At 47.7% G+C, this 10,942-nt stretch overlaps 1 protein-coding gene across 1 annotated transcript in view; it reads left to right on the top strand.

The window, feature by feature from the left end:
- The window catches only part of bbs9 (Bardet-Biedl syndrome 9), a gene marked incomplete at both ends in the record, with an annotated part of 138,445 nt that overhangs the window by 35,080 nt on the left and 92,423 nt on the right, over positions 1–10,942 (top strand). Inside the window, 5 exons of the mRNA XM_079165514.1 lie at positions 4,398–4,412; positions 7,860–8,000; positions 9,925–10,020; positions 10,269–10,441; positions 10,567–10,719. Coding sequence (XP_079021640.1) covers positions 4,398–4,412; positions 7,860–8,000; positions 9,925–10,020; positions 10,269–10,441; positions 10,567–10,719 — 578 coding nt within the window. The remainder of the gene's footprint in view (positions 1–4,397; positions 4,413–7,859; positions 8,001–9,924; positions 10,021–10,268; positions 10,442–10,566; positions 10,720–10,942) is intronic.

Genomic DNA, 10,942 nt, shown 5'->3' with positions numbered 1-10,942 from the left:
AGTTAGAGGGGAAGGAGGTGAGTGAAGAGGAGGAAAAGGGAGGAACGTTTAAAAAGTAGACCAAGCAGAGCATTAAGGAGAGTTAAGTTGACCCCTCACCAGGCCTGTGCGTCACGTCTTTTTAAACGTGTTTTTAAGATGTTTTCTTAACTCCAGTTACAGTGGGGCTCAATCGGAAACACAGATATAACGGTCGGAACGCTTCTTCACCGTCACGCTTCCAACTATCCAATGTCACCTAGCGACGTTCGGAGGAACAGGAAGCGGACGCTTCAAAGCAGGAAGTGATCGGTTAAGTGGCAAAGCTCTCGCCTTGATTTGATTGGCTGCCTGGGTCAACTGTGATCTTTGTTGTAGCTTTTTTTTAATTCTCAATTCCCAGTGACCCATCACTCTCTTATAGTGTCCTTGGTGTTGCCATCATTCTGACGCCGGCCGCCGTCAGAGAAGACACTCTGCGTCCAGATTGAGTCTTACAAGCCGCTGTGCAGCGTTTGGGCGTCCGATAAGCCTTTAAACGCTGTTACTCAGCCTCACTTCCTGGATCGTGTTTCACGTCTCACCTACACCCCCCCCCCCCCCCTTTAACTCGGGCATGTTTTTGGTCTGTATCCTCGCTCTTAAACTCTGGTGGTGAGCTGCAAAGTGGTCATCTTAAGAGCACAGATGAGTGTGTGTGTGGTTGTGTTTTCCTGCAGCGCTAATCTACATTAATGCCTCGTCTCCATCTCGTCCTCTAAACGCTCTCCTGGTATGAGAGGAATGCATCACTTTGTCTCCGTCTCTTTCTTTCCGTCTCTGCTCCCCACCCAGGGGTGACGATTACGCCTTAACACCACAACTCCACCTCCGCCCCTCGTAACACCGTCCCACCCAGTGGCTACTGTGCCCGTCTTTAAAGCCCCACAAAAGGCTTTGACATTTAAGAAGACTGTCGACTCCTTAAGCCCTTCAAAGGCCTCGGCAGGTCCCCGTAGCCGTTACAATCTAGAGAGAATTTCATTAGTACACCCTGACAATAATAAGCTTCACACAAACACACCTCGCAGGGATCAAGTGGTCAAGTTGGCTCTCGCAGCACATTCGCAGCACGCTCACAGCACGCTCACAGGACATTCACAGGACATTCACAGGACATTCACAGGACACTCACAGGACGCTCACAGGACATTCACAGGACATTCACAGGACACTCACAGGACGCTCACAGGACATTCACAGGACATTCACAGGACACTCGCAGGACACTCGCAGGACACTCACAGGACATTCACAGGACACTCACAGGACACTCACAGGACACTCACAGGACGCTCACAGGACACTCACAGGACACTCACAGGACACTCGCAGGACACTCACAGGACACTCACAGGACACTCACAGGACACTCACAGGACATTTTCATCCGAGCTGTCGAAGATAGGTTGAGCGGGTAATTTCCATAAAACACAAGGCCGACCGTGATTCATCGTCCGCTCGGCCAGTTCATGTGTAAACCCGGTGGAGCTGGCTGGCGGTGTTTTATTGTTTTCTGCCGTTTCATTGAGCTCAGCAGAGTGACCGGCATCTCCTCGTGCTGATGGGAGGCTGCGGTGTTCGTGTTAGAGGTCCGTCCTTGTTTAACAGAACGCTTCCAGGAAACCTTTTCTTTCTTCTGACAGACTTCAGAGGCTTGTGCAGCTTTGAATCGTTGAGTTATTTATTTCATATTGATTCTCTGTGTTGTTAATGAATTCCCTTTATGTTCTCTGGGTTGATGAGGCATCTTAAACATCTTCTTGAAGGCGACACGAGTAAACAGACTCACGTCCTGCACTAGCAGAGAGGCCGATGCATGCGGGGGGTTTAACAATCAAACAATAAGTTAAGGAAAGCCGTCCAAGAAAAGTCATGAAGGGATATCTTGAAAGCTGAGATATTATATTTTATTTTTATTATATTTTCTTTATTCCGTGATACAGAAGAACACCTTCTCAGCCGTCTCCGTTGTTATTGATGTCGTGAAGGCTCGCAGTCATGAAGCACCAGCTAATGGATCCAGAGCTTCACTCGTTTCTCAGCCGTTACAGGTTTCAGAACAGGAAAGACTGATTGAACACTGGCTGGCAGCAGGCCAGGAGTGGCTACTGTGTGTGTGTGTGTGTGTGTGTGTGTGTGTGTGCCTTCGTGCTCCATTTGACGTGTCCTATAGGTTTAACTGCAGCTTTCACTCAACGTCGATGCTTTTAGTTCTTTCTCGCGTATTCTCTTTCCCTCCCTTCCTCTCCGTGTTGATCTAGACTTTTGATTTTTCTCATTTCATCCTCGTCAGTTTCTTTTCTTTGGCGGTGCAGAGTGGCGTCGAGGACAAAGTAATGACAGAATGTGTGTTTTGGGATGAGATAACGCCGCTAAATGTGAACATATTTAAGGATGGCGTTGAAGTCATCAGGCTGGGATCAGCCGTACACATCCCACCTCCGTGCTAATGCGCTGCTATATTAAAGATGATGAGATATGAGAGCGTTTCTTACACAGAAAGCTGTTTTAATTAAAGTAGAGAGCAGCGTAAATCACCACCTAGGAGGTCAGTGATGCTGTATTTGAGTGGATCCACTTTAATAGGAGACAATATATTGTTTGCTTGACATGAAATGATAATTATAAATATAACATTTCAATAAAAGACAGAGTTATGACAGGAAAGAGACGCAGCAGTAAGGTTTAATAACGTGTGAACCCTCTGACTCAGCACCTCGGAGCCTTGTCATTGGCCCCCGCTACCTGCCATCTGCTTCTCATTCAACCTTCGCAGGAAATCCTCTTCGACCAATCAAATCGCGGGCCTTAATCTGCCAGACGTGTACTGCGGCGGCTCAAAGGTTAGAGAAGCAGGAGGCTGGTTGAATCCTGCAGCAGCTGGAGGAGATCTGGGATAAAGGATCCTCTCCGGTACCGACAGAAGAGTTCTGTCTGGCAACCTGAGTATTTTCATAGTTACCCGTTTAAGCATTTTCTAAATATTGCTCCTCTGATTGACAGATAGGAAACTCATCCACACAGAGCATGAGCGACCTCAGGCTGTTCTCATGCAGCGAGACTAAGGAAGTGAACCTGAAAGTTAAAAAGATGAACCCAAACCTCTGGCACTTATTATGATGGCTGATTATAAGATATAACTTTATTAATCCCAAAGGAAATGATTGCTCCAGAGAAGATTACTAAAACAACAGAGCATATGAATACTGACACCAGTGCAAAAAAAGAAAAGTAAATTACTACAAAATAAGATTAATAAAAGTACAAATATGTGTCTAAAGAGTAACGCTTGCACCAGAACAGGAACTAGAATAGAACAGTAATATTGTGCATGGTATAATGAAGCTAGTATTGCACGATGTTGAGAATCTAATATTGCATATCATCTAGGGCTGCACAATTATGGCCAAAATCATAATCGCGATTATTTTGATCAATATTGAGATCACGATTATCTATCACGATTATTCATTAATGACCAGTTACCGGACCTTAGATACTTGGCGGGGGGGGGGGCGGAGCGCAGGAGAGGACTGTTGCATCGTGCACGCGGATCGGGGCGGAACACCGCCGTGTGCGATACAGAGAGCAGGGGGATTGTAAACTGCGACCATGTAGTGACAGACGTGACATGCCGGCGTGTAAATAAATTAAGCACAAGTACTCGTCCTTCAAGCTCCCGTCTCTCTACTCTTCTTCTACTTCTACAGGGTGCGCGCATGACAGCTCTCAGCTCGTTCGCCCCCTGGTGGTCGGCTGACTGTTAATTGAGGAAGCGCTTGATTTGATATGTAGCAGAGCATTTTAAACGTCAATATCACAGACGATCATGCTCATTTAATTGTGGCAGCCAAAATCGTGATCGCGATTAAAACTCGATTAATTGTGCAGCCCTAATATCATCTGTATATTGTTATTCTCAGTAGAGGACAGTTGAGGTGTTCACTGTCTTCAGTTTGAATATTTCTGTGTGAAGGTTTCTTCTCTTGACTCAGGAGTTGAACTCTTTCAGAGCGTAGAAGTCTTTCTTTCTCCACACTCTGTCAGACCGGTTGTCATCCTCGCCCCTCATCGAGCAGCTGTTTACATTGTTTGGATTTGGACTCTTATCGTATTCAGGATGGGTTTGGCTCTCTGCTCTCCTCCAGCGGTGCTTTCCAAGTGTGTGTGTGGGAAGCAGAACAAAGCCGAGTGTTTCAGTTTGTGTATGAATCCATATGCAGGGAGAAGCAGGTTTCCCAGGGAATCCCCTCCTCTCCACCGCTTCAGTGGTTTCACTCTGAATACAGAGGAGTGACACCTCTCCTCTGTTTCTGGGATCTTTGTCTGAATCTTCTCCTTTTAACCTTTAACTCTCCTCCTCTTCCTCTCTGCAGAGCTGAATCCTAAAGGTAAGTGTTTGGTTTGTAGAGCTAGATAGAATAGAGCAAGTAGACACACACACACACACACACACACACACACACTCTCTTCAGTAAAAAGACAAACATGCACTGTAGACGTACACATATAAATGTATCTGAACGTACATTTCAAAATTGTCTTTCACACAAATAATGAAAACTACACTGTATGCATTCCAACACACACACACACACACACACACACACTACTGTATATACAGGAAGAGACCACTGCCTACTGTTTACGTTCCTGCAACTTGATACTTGGCAAAGGTCTGTACACACACACACACACACACACACACACACTTCCTCACCGTATGGAATAAATAAATATCCATTTATATTCTTTTATACTCTGAGCAGTTTACACAGAAATATCATCTGTTCCACATACACACATACAGGCGTACGGAAACGCATTGACTCGCATGTTTCAGCGCCACACACACACACACACAGACACACACACACACACACACACACACGTATTCCTGCAGTAGTGTTCCTAGTTGTCAGCCAGTGTTTGTTTTAGTCCGTCTGAGTTTGTGAGCTTTGATACAGAATAGGATGTCCTGTAATCTATAGTGGGCTTAGAGGCCCTGCAGTAGTGCACACACACACACACACACACACACACACACACACACACACAGAACACACACTTGTACAGTAGTGTACCTCCGCTCCTAACTGCAAATTATGTTCATATGCAGATATTTTGCATCAGCCAAATACATTCCAGGGTAAACGTAGCCTGACAAAAGGTTTTACTCATAATTGTTCTGCAGATAGTCGTTACAGCTGCGTCAGTTAGCGTCATCAGAGATATATCAGAGATATATCCTCTGTCAGCCATATTTTCTTGCACGGCTAACGCAGCAGCAGCCTCGGCTTCTCTCCGCTGCATTTCTTCGGCTGCTCTGGCTCCAATAAATCCGGCTGAATGTGAGAGTTAAGTTGTGATTTAACAAACATGTCTCTTCTAAATGGTTAGTTTGCCTATTTAAGATAAGAACAGTTGATGCAAAAATGGTAGCCATTTTCTTTTTAAACAGTGTGTGTCCCCAGAAGATGTGTTTGGGAAACCGTGATCTAGACCCAGAGGCGGAGACGATAAACTCTAAATCACAAGCAGCCTGTAGTTCTTCCTCGTGTGCAGCTACGTCACTGTCGCGTGCAATGACGGCGCTGGATGCAGGAAGAACATTTCTCCGTCTATATAGCAGCAATTTATCGCTTCCACAGGCTGCATTCACCGTCAACACCGATCACACACGTACATTTAACCCCTTCTCAGTCTGGGAAGAGATCTCGGTCATTATCGCACAACAGGAACGTCGCATCAGTTCTAAGCTGAACGACGATAACGAGATAAGAGACAAAGAACAACATTTATCCAGAAACCCACGCCTGGACATTCTGCCTCTGTGGGGCCGCTTAATGCTCATCACCGAACGCAGAGTAATGAACACATTAATGAGCACGATTTGTAGAAGACCGAGCCGTGCTGTGACTGAGTGTATCGCAGAGGAAATGATGAAAAAGACACACACACACACACACACACACACACACACAAAGAATGAACATGTGTGATCTTTCCCTTGTACACACTAAATCACACACACATGGCTGACATCACTGCAGCTGTGGTAAGAACCTGATCCTGTACAGTGGTCCTCTACTCAAATAAACTCTATGGTCCCCTCCTTCACACACACACCTACACACACACACACACACACAGACATGAGACAGCAGCACAGTGGAGCAGCTTGAAGTAGCAGCGGTGCTCAATTCAGGCGACATGCACACGACTAAACGTGCTTCTCTTTGAACCGCGTATCTTCTGCTCCGTTCGGCCGATCGTCACGCTGCTCAGGCCTCCTGCAGCCCGCTGAGGCGGAGACGTTTGGAAAGTGGTTTGTGGGTTCATATCAGGTTTTTGGGGACACGGCAGCAGTTTTGTGTTTGCTGATACAGAGCAGGTTGACTTATGGCTTACATTTTGTTGCTGTAATTATATATTCAACAGAATACAGATGTCTGGAGGCCCTAAACAGCCTCACATGTGTTGGAAATGATGCTTTTTTTATTTTCATAAGGAAGTTTGCTTTGAGAAATTGTAGTAAAACACACGCTGGTCGTGCAGGTACATCTCTGTGCTGAGGGTAGCCTGGGAATGTACACACACACACACACACACACACACACACACACACACACACAGAGATGACGAGTACATGGTTTGGCCAACCTTTCATGACCTCCACTCTATTCCTCTTCCTCCATTTCACCGTCTGTCTAATCTCTCCTCCGTTATCGAGTCATCTGTTGTGATCTCGTTTATCTCTAGTTTCCCCTCCCAGTGTCCCTGACGCTTTTTATTGCGCTGCTTATATTTCCTCCAGAAAAGGTGAAGTATGTGATGTGTAGTAAACAAGCAGATCTGTTGAACCTTCAGGATGTTTAACAGGAGAGGAGACACTTTAAGTGTCTTCATCGCGGTGAGCTTCTCACCTCTGATGTTAAAATTGAGTGAACTTACTTCACTTTGACAACATGTGGATTTAACCCTCTCTGTTGTGTTTGTTGGTGAACTTTTGAATGAAGCAGGTCAAAGAGCAGAAAGAGGACCACAGTCCTTCCTCCTCTCTTCTTGTTGCTGTTGATCTTGGCTCCACGTCCTCCCTTCTTCTTCTTCTTCTTCTTCTTCTCTCTCCGCCTCCGTTCATGTAGTCAAACCTAAATTGAATTAATCACATAATCATGTGATAATTGCATGTCTGGTGCACAGTAGTTGGAGGTAATTATCACTATCTGTAACCACCTGGAACGTTCCATGATTTATCCGACCACTCCCTCCGACCTCGGCCGTCGTCTCCCCCCCCCCCCGGGTCCCTCGCTCCATCTCTTCTTAACAACTGTTTTCCTCCTTCACCCCTTTCCCTTCGCTCTGTTATTCTAGCTAAGTGTAGATTTCTGCCAAGCTCAGCACTGCTTAAGCTCAGGACATATATTATAGTTGGCCCTTAACCCCCCCCGCCCCCCCCCACCTTTTTACAAAACTTCCTTTTCGTCTCCTCGACAACCCCTCCTCCACTCCCGGTGTTGACGTTGAGTCTCTGGGCCTCGCAGCGCTCCGATGCTCTTGTAATGTGGATATGCGTTGACGGTGTTAATGAACGTTATAACTGCTGTTTGGAGAGAAAGAAGACGCTTTGATTCGCTGTCGGGGGGTTCTGAGGAGATGGATGCTGCTTTAGGGAAGTGGGCTGTGAGGAGCAGGGAGGCTGGAGAATAGTGTGAACAAATGCAGAATGAAGTCGTTTTCATTAGTAGTAGCTGCAGCAATTGTACTTCCAGTAGAGGCTATTCCAAAGAAAAAATACATGAATACTCTTTCATGTTGGTGTATTTTCTGCTCCTCAGGAGTTCCCAGGGTTCTCCAGTCCAGGTTCCGTCTTCCTCTGGCGTTGCTGTGTGTTCCGTCCTCTCCGGCCAAAACCACCAAGTTTAAGATCACCGTGGACACCAACCAGCCACCGGTCGACCTCGGCTCCATCTTCCCGGGTAAAAACGCACATCCACACACTCTCAACACGCACCCACGCTGTTCTCACTTTCACAAACAGTCCAGGACAGAAAAGGGTCGCACAACTACTGCTGCTCAAGAGCGGAGGACCAGTGAGGAGGTTACGCGAAGCCGTTACGCGAAGACGTTACGCGAAGCCGTTACGCAAAGACGTTACAGGAAGCCGTTACGGAAGCTGTTACGCGAAGCCGTTACAGGAAGCCGTTATGCGAACACGTTACGCGAAGACGTTACGCGAAGCCGTTACGCGAAGACGTTACGCGAAGACGTTACAGGAAGCCGTTACGCGAAGCCGTTACGCGAAGACGTTACGCGAAGCCGTTACGCGAAGACGTTACGCGAAGACGTTACAGGAAGCCGTTACGCGAACACGTTACGCGAAGCCGTTACGGAAGCCGTTACGCGAACACGTTACGCGAAGCCGTTACAGGAAGCCGTTACAACGAAGCCGTTACGGAAGCCGTTACGCGAACACGTTACGCGAAGCCGTTACAGGAAGCCGTTACAACGAAGCCGTTACGGAAGCCGTTACGCGAAGCCGTTACAGGAAGCCGTTACAACGAAGCCGTTACGGAAGCCGTTACACGAAGCCGTTACGGAAGCCGTTACAGGAAGCCGTTACGCGAAGACGTGACGCGAAGCCGTTACGCGAAGCCGCTACCCGAAGACGTTACGCGAAGACGTTACAACGAAGACGTTACGCGAAGACGTTACAACAAAGACGTTACACGATGCCGTTACAACGAAGCCGTTACACGAAGACGTTACAACGAAGACGTTACACGAAGACGTTACACAAAGCCGTTACAACGAAGCCGTTACGCGAAGACGTTACAACGAAGCCGTTACAACGAAGACGTTACACGAAGCCGTTACGCGAAGACGTTACAACGAAGACGTTACGCGAAGACGTTACAGGAAGCCGTTACGCGAACACGTTACGCGAACACGTTACGCGAAGACGTTACGCGAAGCCGTTACGCGAAGACGTTACGCGAAGACGTTACGCGAAGCCGTTACGCGAAGACGTTACGCGAAGACGTTACAGGAAGCCGTTACGCGAACACGTTACGCGAAGCCGTTACGGAAGCCGTTACGCGAAGCCGTTACAGGAAGCCGTTACAACGAAGCCGTTACAACGAAGCCGTTACGGAAGCCGTTACGCGAAGCCGTTACAGGAAGCCGTTACAACGAAGCCGTTACGGAAGCCGTTACGGAAGCCGTTACAGGAAGCCGTTACGCGAAGACGTGACGCGAAGCCGTTACGCGAAGACGTTACAACGAAGACGTTACGCGAAGACGTTACAACAAAGACGTTACACGATGCCGTTACAACGAAGCCGTTACATGAAGACGTTACAACGAAGACGTTACACGAAGACGTTACACAAAGCCGTTACAACGAAGCCGTTACGCGAAGACGTTACAACGAAGACGTTACAACGAAGCCGTTACAACGAAGACGTTACACGAAGACGTTAGAGGAAGCCGAGGGACACGAGCGTGAGCGGAAACCCTGGAGAGGGAATGAGAGAACGTGTATACATCGACACGAGTAATCAACTGTTATGCATCTCTCTATGTGGTTGTGTATTTATGTCAGTGTGTTTATGCGTGTTTATTTATTTGTGATTGTGTGTGTGTATGTGTGTGTGTGTGTGATCCAGCTCTGGGAATCTCTGTTCTGTTTCCTAGTTATCTGACAATCAGCAGCTCCGACGTCCAAACACACACTCTGCTCATAAAGAGGCATTTGTTTAAGCCCGCTTGTATTTGTGTGTCTGTGAACAGTGTGACTCTGTGTCTTGTTCACCTGTCTGTTGTTGTTGTTGTTGTTGGCGTCTCGCATCGTGATTGGCCGTCCTATCTGTCTCATCGCGCTGCCGTCTGTTGTCTCCGCAGAGTTTTCAGCGAAATCCGAAGATAAGGACGGGAATAGTTTGGCTTTCCACTTCCTGTCAGGAGCCACGGTGACCGTGCTGGCCTCCAAGACCTCCCGTGAGTCCTGACACCACCTCCTCATGAACAGGGTTTTCATAAGACGCCGGTTTACCTCAGAGGAATCTGGTTTACATGTCAATGTGGGAGTTACCTCTAGTACAGTACTGGTGCCAAAAACAAGAACCGCCCGCTACTATTTCTGCTTGAAACCATTTAGACATCTTTAAATACCCTTTTTGCAACCTTTTAATCTGATACATTATTTGATCTCTTTCCTTTACTTCACTGCACATTTCGTTTGTCAGAGCGTTACCGCATCCAGAGCGACCGTTTTCAGGACATGTGGCTGGTGGTGAAGGAGTTGGTCCAGAGGTTCGACCAGCATTTCTCCACACTGGGAGTCAAAGACTTCAAGAAGAGCTTCAGCGGACCGCTCCCCCTGCAGGAGTACTTCCTGACTGTAGACCACCACTTCCAGGTACAAGCCAAAGCCGGTGCCCCAGCTGACCTCGAGAGAGAAGCTAAACAAGCATTCCCAAGTAAACAGGAAGTTGTCCTGTCTCCCTGTGCGTGTGTGTGCGTGTGTGTGTGTGTGTGTGTTAGCTGCGTGTCAGTGCTCGGCAGTACCAGGATCTGCTGTCAGAGCGGGCCGTCCAGTTCAGAGCCATCCAGCGCCGCCTGCTGACCCGATTCAAAGACAAAACCCCGGCGCCGCTGCAGAACCTGGACACACTGCTGGACGCCACTTACAGCCAGGTCAGAGGACACACACACACACACACACACACACACACTCTCACACACACACACACTCACACACACACACACTCACACAGTGGAGCGTCTTTTGGGAAAAGGAAGCAATTTGAGGTGGTTGATGTGAGCAACTCTGCACCACAGACATCAGAAGTGGACATAGTCGCCATTTTGGATTACGGCCGTTGCCATGCTGGGTTTTCTTTGCCAACAAAAGTGACAT

Source organism: Pholis gunnellus (genome assembly GCF_910591455.1).
Source record: "Pholis gunnellus genome assembly, chromosome: 8".
Taxonomy (NCBI): domain Eukaryota; kingdom Metazoa; phylum Chordata; class Actinopteri; order Perciformes; family Pholidae; genus Pholis; species Pholis gunnellus.
This window is presented reverse-complemented; position numbering and strand designations above follow the sequence as displayed.